We start from the raw sequence: 15,006 nt of genomic DNA, 5'->3' as shown, positions 1-15,006 counted from the left end.
CCATGGTGCCGTTTAGTTCATCATCCATGCGTCCCTCACTTCTTGCCGTTGCGCTTCTCAGACGTGCTGTTCGCAGTCGGCGGTGGCGCCTTGTAACCCGAGAGAGACGTGGGCAGGAACATGGCGACGTTCTTCTGATAGTGCTTGTAGTCGGCGTACTTGCCGGTCGTGATGAGCTCGGTGAGCCAGGTAGAGCCCTGAAACAACAGGATCAGGGAGCCAGACCCAACGAAAGACCAGTTGAACAGGGTGCGCGAGGCGTAGCAGCTCCACTGGTACAGCATGAACCAGACAAGCTGCTCGGCGGCAAAGTTGGGGTGGCGGGAGTGGGCCCAGAGGCCCTTGGTCAGGAAGCCTCGGTCGAGGTCGGCCTGGGTGAAGCCGCCAGAGACCTGGGCGTTCTTCTGGTACTTGTGCTTGGCGGCGTGGAAGTCCCACTGCTGGCCGTCGCTGATGTACTCGGACAGGACGAGGGCCAGCATGATGCCGCAGTACGCCCAGTCGGAGGCGCCCACTTCCTTCTCGAACTGGGTGGTCAGGAGAATGACGTAGGCGGGAGCGCAGGAGAAGGCGAAGAGGAGGATGTTCTGGTAGATGGCGATGAAGACAATGTTGAAGATGAAGAAGACCCAGTGCGGGACGTATTTCTGTACGATTTCCCTGTGTTCAAGTCAGCAGGCGCTCGTTCCGCCTCGTCGCAGGGGCATGTACCATCTATAGTCCTCGCTTCCGACATTGTAGCCACCCTTGCGAGCATAGTTGAAGGTCAGACGGGCCTGTGTCAAGCTCGTCAGTGGTGGCCTCCATCAGGATCCAAAAGTCTCTTGTGACGTACACTCCACAGCGTAGTGGCTGAGCAGAGGAACTCGACTCTCGAGGCGTCGATGCCGGCAAGCCTGGCCCAGACAGCCAGGTGAACGACGTAGAGGTTGGGCAGCAGACTCCACGCTCGGTCGACCTGGGAGTAGTTGCGGTTGATTTCGGCGGCGATGGCAAAAATGACGGACAATGCCAAAGAGGCGGCAAAGCCAGAGATCAGAGGGTTGGTCTCGGTGTAGAGCTGGCGCAGGCCGGCGGGACTGGCAATGTTCTCAAGGACCTGGTTCGGGAGTTCGAAGAGCTGGGGAATGAATGGCTTGACGGTGAGCGTCCAGTTGGCGCAGTCTTGGATACGCTGGAGCGTCGGCAACGCCGCTGGGAGCGCGGCAATAGTGGCGGGTACGTCCATTGTCGGCGGGTGTCGTGCTTCGTGCTTCGTCAAGCTGTCGAGAGGGGGACGATGGAAAGTGCGGAACGAGAATATCGCAAGAGAGGCTACCGTCCCTCCGGCGGCAGCTGATGTAGTAGGACGGCAGAACAGACAGACATCAGGCGAGGGAGGTACAATACGGGCGCGCGCGTCATAGACTGAGGTCCATGTCCTGGAGCAAAGAACCCCTGCCGTTCAGTCCCGTTCAGGTTTAACGCGGGGGACTCCCCCTTGCAGCTTCCCGAAGGCCATCTGATGTGGATCGTCTCGTTTGATAGGCTCCGTGCCTAGATGTGCTTGATTGAGTGCTGACCCCATTCTCAACGTCTGCCGCAGATAAATCTTCACCCGTTCAGTATGAGAGAGGACTGAGATGGGGTCGGCAACACGCTGTCTTGTGTGCTTGAGAGTTTTGCAGCTTGGCTGAAGGAGCGTCGTCGCGAGGCGTCTTTGTAGAATTGGAGCATTGGTCTGCTCCCCGTGATTTTGCAGGGGAGACGCGCCGTGCCCTTCGACGATTCGCTTGTCACGCCCAAGATACCACATCGGCTCTTGACACACGCAGGCAACTGCCACGTCCTCGACTGTTGTTCGACCATCGCAAGCTCTCGCTTCCTTTTGAGTTTGACCGAGTCATCATGCGGGTTCTTTGCGTGGCCGAGAAGCCGTCCATCTCAAAAGCCGTTACTGATCACCTGTCTGGCGGGCAAGCACAGACTGTGAGAGCCCCTCCTCTACATCCATCCCATCCGGTCACCCCTCATCGTTCTGACGAGTCCAATTCCTACAGCGCAACACAAATGACCGGTTCACCAAGAACTACTGCTTTAACTTTAATTTCGGCCCACCATGGAACCAGTGCGACGTCACCATGACAGCTGTCCGTGGCCATCTTCTCGGCATGGAGTTCACCCCTGCCAACAAGAACTGGCAGTACCCCCCTCCGGACTCGCTATTCCATGCGCCGATCGTAACGACTGTGGCTTCTGTAGGCGTCCTTTCCCTCCCAGTTTTGATGGCTTACATGCTGAAACCATTGTAGGACAAGAAGGCGGTTGCCGACAATATCGAGCAACAAGCACGCTACTGCGATCTCCTCATCATCTGGACGGATTGCGATCGCGAGGGCGAGAACATCGGACGCGAAATTGTCGGACTGGCAAAAAAAGGAAAGCCGACGATCCGGGTCAAACGAGCCAAGTTCAGCAACATTGAAAGAACGTATGTCTCTTGTCCATTGGGACTGCTTGCTGCATCACCACACTGACCCTCACAGTCATGTCATACAAGCGGCGAAGAACCTGGTGGATCTTGATGAACGTCAGGCAGACGCAGTAGACGCGCGAATGGAGTTGGACCTTCGGATCGGCTATGCCTTTACACGGTTCCTGACCACCAACCTGAGGACCCTCGGCGGACCACTCGTTGAAATGATAATTAGCTATGGTAGGTCATTCCGCCTGAGTCCACCTTCAAGACGACGTCTCTTGCTGATGAACCCAGGATCCTGTCAATTTCCAACACTGGGCTTCGTCGTCGATCGATATTTCCGGGTCAAGAATTTTGTTGCCGAGAAATTCTGGAGCATCCACGTCAACCACACCCAAGAGGGCAAAAAAGTCAAGTTTGCCTGGTCAAGGAATCGGCTCTTCGACCGCATGGCTGTCACCATCTTGTACGAACGATGCATCCAGGCAAGGACAGCAAAGGTGACCAAGGTCCAGGAGAAGCCGACGCGCAAGTGGAAGCCTCTCCCGCTCACGACCGTCGAGCTGCAAAAGGCAGCCACGCGTCTCCTGCGCATGAGTGGCCAGCAGGCCATGAGTGTCGCCGAGGACCTCTACAACAAGGGGTTCATCAGCTACCCGAGGACCGAGACGGACCGTTTCGACAAGGAGATCAACTTGCGGAACCTGGTGCAGAAGCAGACGCAGTCCGACGCCTGGGGACCGTATGCCCAGGACCTTTTGAGCGGGAGCTTCAGCCAGCCCCGACAAGGCCGGCATGACGATAAAGCCCATCCGCCCATTCACCCCGTTACTTTTGCTTCGCCTTCTGTTCTGACCCATGACGCGAAACGGCTGTATGAATACATTGTACGTCGTTTTCTGGCCTGCTGCTCGGATGACGCAAAGGGTGTGTCGACGAACGTGGACATTCTCTACGGCGAAGAGAGCTTTCACGCCCACGGGTTACATGTGCTGGAGAGAAACTATCTGGACGTGTTCGTCTACGAGAAATGGAATGACACGACTGAGCTGCCCAAGTTCAGAGTGGGCGAGGTCTTCCAGCCCACCGAGGCCATGCTGACCGATGGCAAGACCAGCCCGCCGAGCTATCTCACGGAAGCCGATCTCATCGCGCTGATGGATATCAACGGCATCGGCACGGACGCGACCATGGCCGAACACATCCAGAAGATCCAGGATCGAGAGTACGCAGCCCTCGTCGACCAGACAGGCCCAGCGCACAGGATGACGACGACGATGAGGTTGAGTCATCGCCGGCCAGAGGAGGGGGAAGAGGGGGCCGCGGCAGCCGTGGAGGCAGAGGCCGAGGTGGTCGTGGAGGACGCGGAGGAGCGTCATCCTCCGGCGGACGGGGTCGTCTCAAGGTGTTCGTGCCGACGAAACTGGGCATGGCACTCATTGTGGGATTCGATCGGATGGAGCTGGAGACCAGCCTCGGCAAGCCATTCCTCCGCAAGGAGATGGAGGCCCAGATGAAGGCCATCTGCGAAGGCCGCGCTTCCAGGGCAGAGGTCTTACAGCAGAACATCGGCCAGTATCGGCAAGTCTTCGCCCTCACGCAGGAGAAGATGAACACGCTCAAGGAGGTTTGTTTGCCCCTGCCCCTTCCCCTCCTGCTGCGGATCTACTTGCCTCGAATGCTGACACAAACACACACAGGCCTGTCGTGAGTTCGTCTTTGCGTGAGAGGTCGAGCGCTAGCTTCCAGGGCTGCACCCTCCTCCAGCCCCTCCCCACGATGGCACCAAAGTCACGGTTTTCGCCCAGATCGCATGTCGTTGAAATGGGATCAACAGGTACCTCGGACCGACGCAAGTATGCACGCAATCGAACACAGTTTGAGGTATTTGTTGCCCTACTATCCCTACCACACCGAAGCAAGTAGGTGGGGGGTGTCGAGTTAATATGTTGGGACGAAAGGCGCGCTGAAGCTGCGTCGTGGTCCATGTGAAGCCCCCCACCAATCCGTCAGGTCCGTCCGAGGTGCCTACCAAGGTGGGCGGGTTGAGCATGGCCGCTCGCGGGTGCGGGCAGGCAACGAAGGAGGAGGAGGGGTGGAGGGGGGGGAGGGGAGCTTGCATCACCAAACCCACCCCGCCGGGACCCGACGGGAAGCTGTTTGCCGCCGCCCGCCATCGAACGGGAGACTTCGGAAGTCCGGCCCTCAACAGACCTGTCCCGAGAGCCAACTCAAAAAATGAAGGATTCCCAAAGTTCGCGGAAGAAAGAGGGGAAAGTAGCAATGGGCAGTAGACTGCATCGGGCCACGACGGACGGACGGAACGCGTGGTTTCAGCGCGTCATATCGAGTTGTCGGACCTGAAAACCTGTCGAGGCTTCACGACGCAGCGTTGCACAACGTGGGGTCGTGTCAGCGGGTGAATGGACTAAGGGCATGATATCGCGGGGGCGGCGGTGCGATGCGAGGGGCGGGGCGCCAGGGCTTTGGATCTCCTCGTTCTTGGTCATACAGCAGTCGTGCCGTACCCTTTCCCCCTTCGAGGAGAACCTGGCGCCGAGCGACCTAGGCCCCCGCCCAAGACGGGGACACGATGAGAAATGTGGGCAGCCCTCGTTACCAAGATAGTTGTCGCGACGCGCTCCATGTACACGGGCAAGCCTCCAGTGTTGGTGCTGTGGAATGGGGTATAGTGCGCGGCAGGGCGAGGTCAGGCGGATGAGGATCGCTCATTTAGACACTCTGAAAAGTCACATTGATGAGACGCAACAGGACGTAGACCTTGTCTAACGCCAGTGGGGTTTGTTGCCTTGGTGCGGAGAGTTGTCCACGCGCGCCTTGCCTACACGCCACGCTAACACGTACACACCATCATCCCGTCGCACCCTTCGGCCGGTTTTCGAATACACCAATCGCAGGGCCCGCTCGACGGAACGTGATGGCTGCGCGCCTCGTCGGAGGATGAGAAGTGTGTGGTGCGATGGAATTCTGCCAACTGCCAATGCGAGCATGGAAACCAGCGAGGCGCACACTCCTCCTCCACTTCGTTGTCGACACTCTGCAGTTCTTCAGCGCATGGTCTTCGCGAGGCGACAATACATGTTGCCCCATGGGTGTCAGCCCGCGTTTCGTACTGGGGACCGGCCCAATGGAAGCAGATGCATCGCGCAGCCCGAAACGTTGGCCGATGAGGGGCGAGGGAGAGAGGGGTTGGTTTGTTACAGGTGGTGTGAAAAGTGAAAGGGTAACCCGGGAACTTGGCCTTGCTCCCTCAGATGATACATAGAAATGCAATGGTCAAGACCACCGAGGAAGAATGCTGTGCCGATTTCCTGATGAGTGATATCGGCCCCCATTTTTGTATCCGAGGGGAGGGGAGGAGGGACTTTTTGGCAATCCTCGGGTCATTATAGCAGTCATACGTCGTCGTCGTCTCTTATCTCCTCCCTACACATTGGGGGCAGGATGGGGGTGGACGTGGGTCGGTGGCTGGCGCATGATGGGGCTTCGCTCTGCCTATCTGTCGGAAACACACACCCCCCTCTCTCTTCTCAAACACACAAGTCACTGGACCGTGTCTGCGCAAGTTCTAGCACTGTGTGTCCGGTCATTGTAAGGCCACGCCCCCAGACGCGAAGAGATGTACACAGTGAGAATGAAACGGGGCGTTCGGGCATTTGATGATCTGAAAGGGATGGAAATAGAGAGCGCCCAGTGGCTCGTTCAGTCGTCCAGTCATCGCCAACCAGTCACCAGTCTTTGTATGTATGTACACAGCCACCCCAGTCAACGCGTAAATGGGGCGTCGGCTCTTGCATCTGGTCCGGTTCTGGACCATTGGGTTCGTGTTGGTGACGATGACGCAGAGGCGGCGGCGTGTGGGAGTTCCTGCAGTGCAGGCCATGCAGCTTCTGGGGGATGAGTTGCAGAGATCCTGGGCCCAGTATCATCGTCATCGTGCTCATAGTGATGAGGTTCAATTATGATGCTGTCGTAAGTGTAGTATCAGGACGTCCGTTCTGGACGGCTTGGCGCAACACCGGAGTAGGCACGCCGTGGCTGAACCTAAGGGTGCTTTTAGGGCAAACACGACTCGAGTCTGATGTTGCGATTGGGTTGGAAGGTTCTGGCCACGAGGGAGCGAGGCTTGTCGGTATACTTGGGATGCAAGTGCCGATCAAGGGGTCTTTGGCGTTCGGTGTTTGACCAAAGGGCAGTGCCATGACTTGTGACAAAGGATGGTCAAGTATACAGGCGACGGGTAGGGTTAGGTACGACTTAGGCCTACCTTGTGACCGCCAATCGAGCGATGACAGGCAAAGAGTCAACATCGCCTCATTCATCAAGATGGCCAGAATTTCGTTAGGCCTCATTTAGGACTAGGTGAGCCAACAGAGGCATCAGGTGCCCGTTGATCGCGATCGTGAACAGGCAAGGCGACATCGGCGCAACGTCCGCGGCCCCTGCATGACGGGATAAATAGCTATCGTGAATGATGGCGCTTGGCTACCTATCGACCCTCGTCCAGTCCTGCCCTAGCCCTAAGGACGTTCCATCTTGACTGCCCAGAGCCTTGGTATCCTGAATCGTCCATACGGCGGTTTTCGATACCAGCCAGCCGTAACGGACGGTATGGAACGGATCTGATGAATGTGGTCCAAGCCGTTCCCTGGCTGGGTTGTTTCACATGAGAACAAGTGGCAGCACAGGTAATCATGGATCAAGAGAGGACACAATGGTTTCGTGAGACGGCGCAATCTCCACGAAGAGCCAGGCGTCTGCGGAGGGGCAGCTCAGGAGCTATTGCGGATCACATGGGGTACATCGGCCATCGGGGGAGAAGCCGGTGATCAGAGCGATGCCGGGATGAGACGAGTTGACGGGTCCATGGATTTGGGTCCGCAGTGCCAGCGCGGCCGGCTCCCGGTTTCCGCCGTGTTTGACAGAGGGACGAAGGCAGGGTATGAATTACTTGGGTGATGATGCCCTCACGACCAAGGTGAAAATTTCAGGGGGTTGAAAGTGGCAGGGCATGATATGCTGGGCCGAGCGTCCTGGTATGAGCCGGAGTACTGGGATGGGAGATGGCTCATCTCGCTGTGGTATTTGTGGTTTCGTTTCCCCTATTTTCTGATGGCCCCCTTTGCCTTTCCAAAATATTTTTTTGTGTGGGCGACGGTGCACGTTTGAGTCATCCTGTCCGTGGCTAGTGGTACACGGTCCACAGATTCCACGCTCCAGGGATACGCGTTGTCAGCTTTAGTGCCACGGGAAGGGGGGAAAGGGCAAGTCCAGCCAGCGTGGACATGGAAGCGCTTTGATACCGGAAGACAGCCGCGTGCAAAGCAGATGGGTCCATATCCACAACAGCTTGTAATCTTTCGTGTTCAGAGGACGGGCTATTGAGGATGGCGTGCGCACAGAAAGAAAATAATATTATCTTTTTTTACCATGGCGAAATTGCGCAAATATCAGGGTGGGTGCAAGGAACCAGATTCCTTCAGACGTGAGCGCTCATGAGACGCTCATGAGAGGAAAGAACATGGAAAGCGAGTTGGGTTGTCCATGTGCGATGACTCCCTCCAGGCAACTGTGCTGTTCTGATCGCCCCTTCCAACTTTACTGTCTCAAGTGACGACCTTACACTGTATACAGCATCGATGTGTCTTGTGCCAGCGGGAAGCAGGGATGAACACTTTGGATATATCAGCCCCCATCACAGCTATAAACACACCCTGTGTTTCCCTGTCGCGTTGGCCGCTCGGTGCATGTGCAGCGCCTCAGGCCGGGAAAGAGCTGCAGCCACCCCCTCTGACAGCCCAAAACAGAACAGCTGGCTCCTGGGCGGGCCTGGCTTCGCTGTCGCTTCGGGGCTCCACGGCCCCAAAACTACCCGTAACTGGGGAATGTGCAGCCTAGACATGTACTTACCTACGCCAGCCGGGCAGGCATTCAGCGAGCAGTGGCCCATGACAAGGCAGGAATCATGACCTCAGGCAAGCGGGAAGGTACCCACAAGCCGACCTGTGGGACCTGGATTGTCACTGCTGCAGCTACACTAGCTCAAGTACCTTTCCCCATACTGCCGTACCTCTCCTTCTCTTGTCCATGGGTACCTCGTCTTGGCTGGCATCTACAGGCACAACTGACGTACCCTCTGTCTCCATCTCTGTTGTGTATGTGCGCGCGCACTCGTCTCTCACCATGGCAATAGGCGATGGCTGTACATTAGAACCTCTCCCCCATTCCCACTGCCCTCCCCTTCCCTCCTCCTCCCCCAACGCACAACCACATCACGAAAGAACCACACGAAATCGCATCGAGATTTTCTTGTTGCAGTCAAGGTCATTGCTTCAGCTCTGCTAGCTTGCCCGTCGTCGCTTTTCTTGCCACCCCTTTGCTTTGCTTCTCTACGCAAAGCATCAGCTTATCCCACTGCTTCGGACTGACTTGGTACGTCCCGTTCTTGCGCCCTTGTTGCTTTTCCCCCCCTGTGACTCAACCTGGCGACCACCGCGACCGTTGCCCCTTTCTCTCTGCTCTCAAATACGCGTCGCATCGCATCACGATTCTGTTCCATCGCTCTGTTTTCCGCAAACTAATCACCTTTGCTTGGTCAGGCTCGTCTCGAAGCAACCGGACCCCGATCCGACACCATGGCAACCACGGCAGCAGCTGCTCGCAATACCCCCCAGGCCTCCTTGAGCCGAGACAACTTGACTGTTGTAGCGGCTCGGAGTGTCCCGACTGTGACACGATCTCACACCCTCCCGACTCCTCCCAACTCCATCTCCCCGGCGCTGCCGCCTCACGGTCTCAAGGCCCAGCTGCAGAAGGCTAAGCTCGAGCCCATCGACTCGGACTTGGACCTGCACGATGCCCACGACGCCCGTCCTCGTGGTCGCAACGCCTCGCGCTCACCTCCCTACGATGCCACTGGCGCTATTAGCGCCCAGCTGCTGGCTAAGCACCACCTGCCCGAGATTCTGCTCAACCATGGTCCCCTGGCCATCCGCCACATCATGGGCTACCTGACCACCTCAGTCCCAGGCTTCGCAGGCGTTCCTCCGACCAAGGCGCGCAGGCTTGTTGTCGGTGCGCTCGAGGGACGAGGCGGTGAGGGCGGTGGTCCTGATGGCGACGTCGAGTTCGAGAAGGTTGGCTGGGGGACGCTGGGACGCCCGTCGTCGCGGTCATCCCTTCGCGCAAACGTCGCCACCGCAGACAACGAATACGTCTCGGGCATTCCCATCAACAAGAGCAGTGCTGGTGCTAGGGGAGTCGATCGCTCGCGCCTCCACGCCGCGTCTTCCGAGACTGCCGGCTCCATGGTTTTCTCCCACGATGACCACGACCCGATGATGATGGAGGACGAAGCCGACAAAATGTCGCTCGACGGCTCGGCTTCAGCCTCGTGCTCTGAGGCTCCTGACGACGACATGATCATGAACGATGACCCCGAAGACGTGACCGACGACGAAGACTGGGCAGCGGTTGGTGCCGCCGCCCTACGCGCTGACTCATATGCCACTCCGGCAGGTCGCAGTTTTCTGAATTCGGTCCACGCCTCAGGAGGCCTACGGTCCGTCTCAAACGGCATGGCGCGGTCGCCCCAGCCGCTCAACCTTGACTTTTCGGCGCTAGGAGCCACGTCGGACGCACAGGAGCGTGACGCCGTGGAGGCTCTTCTTCGCCTGGGTTCTCTGTAATATCATTTTTCTGCATAGCATGGCGTTTTTGGGGGGCAGGGGGAACGCGGTGCGCCTCGCATCATAACAAATGGAGGGAACGGCATGTTTTCTCCAGTTTTGGGACGGGCGGTTGGCTGGGCCAAGGATACCGTGTTACGACTCGCCTTTGATCGATCGGGCCGGCGTGTCTCTGATCATTTCCCCCCTTTTTTGCACGGGTCAAGATCTTTTGGGTCTATTGAGAGACGCGAGATCATGAGAGGAGGATACTTGCCCTGCAGTGGCACAAAAGTATGTGGGCCCAAGGACCGACATGGCATTCATCACACGGACACCATCCGTCATCAACCCCTTTTTGACGGATGACTTTTGGAACTATCGGGCATCGGAACTTCCATCGCATCAATCAACACACACCTCACCGCTGAGCCACGCCTTGCTTCGGTGTATGAAGCAGTGGCTACTTATTACGGCTCATGTTGGGTGCATTTCGTTTTCGTCACAACACCACATCGGCCTTCTGATGAGTAATGCGATGCTCATGGCAAAGGGCATGGATATCGGCTGGCCTTTACCATTTACACCTCATACCATCTTACGACCGTCCGCGTACACGCTTTCTGGAACATACCTGGGCATTACTTTACTTCTTTGGCACATCTCCACTTCAACAAGCCGTGGAGAGAAGAAAACGTCGGCACTACCACGCAATGCCTGCCACTGCACTGGCACAATCGTTGTTGGACATTCTTCTTTTAGTTTCTTTTTAATTTATCCCGGGGCCAGCTCAGGAAAATAACGGGATGCTGCCTTTCGAAAGGCATGCTTGGGTGGGCAACACATCATCTGTGGTTGCACAGGATTCATCGATGGACAGGCTTAGGATATCAGGCACTTTCTGTGCAGGGCTGGAAGCGGAAGGGCTATGCAACGTGGCTCGCTGGCATTCTCAAGACGACAGCTCGAGCATGGGGACACGGGCCTGACGAGGAGGGTGGAAAGAGAGCAAAGACGGTTTTGAATAGGCGAATGCAAGAGCAACTGCGGAGACTTTGGTGACTACGGCACGACTCGTATCCGGTGCTTCATAGTTTGCAGATTGAAATCAATCACTTCTCGTCCTCAATTCTACGTGCCACATGATAAGAGAACGACGTGATCGCTCGGAACTGATTTGATTATGCTCGGTTGCGTACCTAGGCTTTAGTGTAGGGACGAGGCACTGGTTCTCATTCAGGTACAATCACAAGTTACCTTTGGCGTGATTCCAAGGTGCGTTGGTCATGGCAGCTTGCCAGCCGAACAATGCATGTATAAAGGCAGAAAATTATTCCCATATGCTCGAAAACGGATTGGACTGCTCCTCGAGGTCCTGCACTCTGGAATCGGCTGCTTAGTGGTCGAAGTTTGCCATTCCTCATGGCGAGTGACGTCCGTCATGTAACCATTGCTGTCACTGTATAGTCCTGTTCGGAAAGTAATAAGCAGTCTGGGGCGCCATTACTCGGATTATCCATATATGAGAAGGCAGAAGAGCCCAGTATTGATGTTGTTCCCTCCATCTCCTGTCTCCTGGTCGAATCCAATATCGTGTGTTCACTTCCGGGAATAAACTCTTCGCAGATCCTCTTGCTCCGAATTCAGTTTCAAGCCATGGCCATTTAGACTATTCGATAAATATGGGACAAAATACTTGACGTGGAGGCGTACTCATTTCGGTGAAGGAAGTCAAGGGCGAGGGACATTGAACAGGGCCAATATCTGTGCTGGTCCTCGGTTAGACGTTGCTGCTCAGGCTCAAGGGCCTCGTTTCATACGTCAACAGGACGTTCCTTGTGAATGGTGTAGGTCCCGGTTGCTTCTCAATCAGAATCATCCGTCAGTTGAAAGCTGCAGTGATTTGAGGCTCCTCCCGGGTTCGCAGGGCCGTTCCAAATCTGGGCCGACTCACCACGGAGGACCGGCGATTATCACTGTTTGTGTTGGAATGATTCCCTGCCATATTCAGACATTCTATAGGATCTACCCCGATAAGGCAGAACATATTCTGTGCCTCGGTCTCAATAGTGCGGTTACCGTTCAAAGCCTTTGCCAGGACAACGGGAAAATCAAGGCAGTTCGGCCTCGGTGGTCTCCTCTCACAAGCGTCGAGATGGGCAGGAGGCTCAGACCGTACTATAGCTCATGTATCCCAGACGAACAATGCATAGTTACTGGCATACTTACTTGATACTGTCGGTATGTCTTCGTATGCCGGTATTTTCGTCTGTTGGCCGTCTCAACCTCGGCTTCACCCGGCGAGCGCCTTCGCCGAAACGCAGTGGAAACGATGTCTTCAAGATACCGCGTCTTGTTGCAAGAAAACCTGACGCTCAGAATTATGGAGCATCGTGAGCACATATCTGATGGCTTTTATTTTGTCTGCTTCGTTTGCGTTTGGCAGGCGACATCAAATGGCTAAATGGCATTGGCGAAGGTATTGAGAGTCGTAAGCAACCACTCTCAGGCAACCCACCGAGTCATCGCCAATAGGCTGTCGACCATTTGGAAGAGGCCAGCGATGTATGAGATCTTGCAGGAGGCATCCATGCAACCCCTGAATCACCATCAGGTCTATCTCTTCCTTCTCAGCAGAGCTATCTGGTAATAGGGCCACGAGATAGATGCTCCATGCACCAGCAGTTCGAATCATACATGACACACAAGTGCACGAGGTATATAGTTCAGTCAATGTTGCGCTCTCACATTCGAGCAATTAGGGAAGGCTTTGGCGCTCAGCAACAGCATCGCCGGACGTCACGTGCATGTCAGCGAACCTGTCGCCATCCCACTCGGCCATGTTATACAAGGTTATGTAATGCAAATAATGCCGGCGAATCTGTCGCCTTCTCACTCGGCCATGTTGCATAAGTTTGTGTCATGCACATAATGCCAGCGAACCTGTCGCCTTCTCACTCGGCCATCTTATGCAGAGTTTCATAATATGCATAAATTCAATGAGGAACACCTTCATACTGTACCAGCATGTCATGAAGGAGATTTATCAGAATGGGTCTTCTGGGTATCCTTACTGTGTTGAGGACCTCGAAAGCCTAGGCCTTACTCTCCTTCGGATACCTCATTCTCTTTGTTTTGCCGTCCTCATCACATCCAGTCTGATGGCGGTGCTGAGGACGCACTTGGTATATGTATATGGCACACTCCACGGCATCGCCAGGTCTGTCGCATCTGGTTGAGACTCACAGGAAGAACACGATGCAGATTGCCCGTGGCCATTACACACATCTGCGGCGGTAAGGGATCCCGAGCCTGAAAGCTGCCACCCAATGGGTAAATTCGAGCCAGGATTCAGAGTCAGGATGCCACGAAATAACTCGGTTCGCCAGAAATAGAGTTGGGCCAAGTGCCGGGGCTCCATGCAACATCAGTGCGAGTATTTAGTATCATGCCAGTAGCGGGCCTTGCTTGCACTTGCTGTACTCAGGAAACGCGCCCCGAATGGTTCTGAGGTAAGTTGACCTCTGCGACGTCAAGGCCGTCGATTCGTCCTTACTGATTGGATCTTTCACGTCACATGGGCTCGAGGTCCAAATCTCGGGCCAGCCTCGTTCCCTGTAATCACTCGACCCATCTCCTGCCGGTGAACCTACAGCCAAACAATTGCGAGAGGCCCCAGTTCCCGAATAGGACACGTATAACTTGAATGCCAGTCGCGGACCTTGGTTAAGCCAAGATCTCTGCCTACATTCCCATGCGTCCATCAGTCTGGCCAACAAGACCAGCGGCCGGCTCAGCTCAAGCCGGCCAAGACTTCGCCCAGCAAGCTTCAACAATACCCATTGCGTACTAAAGCCAGAGCGAAAGTAACCAACTTTGCGGCGTGCGCCACGGATAGCGCAATGAAGACATAGCAGCCGGGCCTGACATGGGCCAAGACGCGCCGGGCTTGCGACGTGCATGCCTGCCAATGCAGGCGGGAAGTCATCCCAGGATGTACACCACAAGGCCAGATGATCAACACACACGTCGAACCAAACAAGAACACCGAGCCGGAGGCGGCTCGGTGCGGTACACCGGCCGTACGCGCGGCGTGACGGAAGGATAGTAAAATACCTCCCTGTTCTTGTGGATATTCGGAAGTGATGGATGGAGTCCCATGTCAAAGTTCGCACAGCTCCAGTCTATCCGCACAGGCTTGGTGATCGATATCGGACCACGCGGCTGCTCTCGATAGGACTCGGAGTGTCTTGGTCATTATCTGTACCCTCAGTTCGAAGCTGAATGAGCTGCCAGGCGAGGAACTCGCTGGACAGGTCCCTCATGGGAGGCCCGCAGTATCAGGTTCAAGACTTGTTCTGCGGGATGCCGTGTTCCGATGTGGAAGTTGAGTCATACATTGTGGCCCAGCGACTGATCGAAAAGTCCTTTGATCGATCTATTCAGATTCCACATCCAAGCCTGCCTTGCATATCAAGATTTGTGCGTCTTGTTTGGGTGGTGTATTGAAATCTCCGAAAAAACAATGGTTTTCATGACCCAGGCAGCTCAGATGTCCGGTTGGCAGCTCTGTCCTTTGGATAAGATCTTGATGAGGACAAATTGCGGTCAAGCACAAGGAGAACAAGGCATTCGCCTGTGAGGCTTGCCTTGAGGCGTCTGCAGGAAATTGTCACCGCGTTCGCGACACACCGCAAGAAGATACAACAAATATCAAGGAATCGGAGGCTGGCGTAAGCCAACGACCTGATAAGGCGAGAAAAGAGGGGCGCACGGCATGGCCCATCGCGTGCTATGGACTTGGCGGTTGATGTCGTAAGCTTTGCCCAGAGAGTCAATGCGAAGGAGACTGGCGCCAAG

The 15,006-nt window shown here is 55.7% G+C and overlaps 3 protein-coding genes across 3 annotated transcripts; 2 read left to right on the top strand and 1 right to left on the bottom strand.

Annotated features, from left to right (window-relative positions):
• Window positions 1-35: 35 nt before the first annotated feature.
• VDBG_08858 (conserved hypothetical protein) lies at window positions 36-1,228 on the bottom strand (the record flags this gene model as incomplete). Its single annotated transcript, XM_003001016.1, has 3 exons — window positions 36-660; window positions 712-776; window positions 836-1,228. 3 exons carry the CDS (start codon window positions 1,226-1,228, stop codon window positions 36-38), a joined length of 1,083 nt encoding a protein of 360 aa, XP_003001062.1.
• A 659-nt stretch (window positions 1,229-1,887) lies between these two features.
• VDBG_08857 (DNA topoisomerase) lies at window positions 1,888-4,185 on the top strand (the record flags this gene model as incomplete). The annotated part of the gene is made up of 6 exons (XM_003001015.1): window positions 1,888-1,968; window positions 2,040-2,237; window positions 2,292-2,470; window positions 2,526-3,863; window positions 3,932-4,085; window positions 4,159-4,185. 6 exons carry the CDS (start codon window positions 1,888-1,890, stop codon window positions 4,183-4,185), a joined length of 1,977 nt encoding a protein of 658 aa, XP_003001061.1.
• A 4,929-nt stretch (window positions 4,186-9,114) lies between these two features.
• VDBG_08856 (conserved hypothetical protein) lies at window positions 9,115-10,167 on the top strand (the record flags this gene model as incomplete). Its single annotated transcript, XM_003001014.1, has 1 exon — window positions 9,115-10,167. One exon carries the CDS (start codon window positions 9,115-9,117, stop codon window positions 10,165-10,167), a length of 1,053 nt encoding a protein of 350 aa, XP_003001060.1.
• Window positions 10,168-15,006: the final 4,839 nt, after the last annotated feature.

The sequence above is a fragment of the Verticillium alfalfae genome, genomic scaffold (assembly GCF_000150825.1).
Source record: "Verticillium alfalfae VaMs.102 supercont1.13 genomic scaffold, whole genome shotgun sequence".
In the NCBI taxonomy this organism is placed as follows: Eukaryota; Fungi; Ascomycota; class Sordariomycetes; order Glomerellales; family Plectosphaerellaceae; genus Verticillium; species Verticillium alfalfae.
This window is presented reverse-complemented; position numbering and strand designations above follow the sequence as displayed.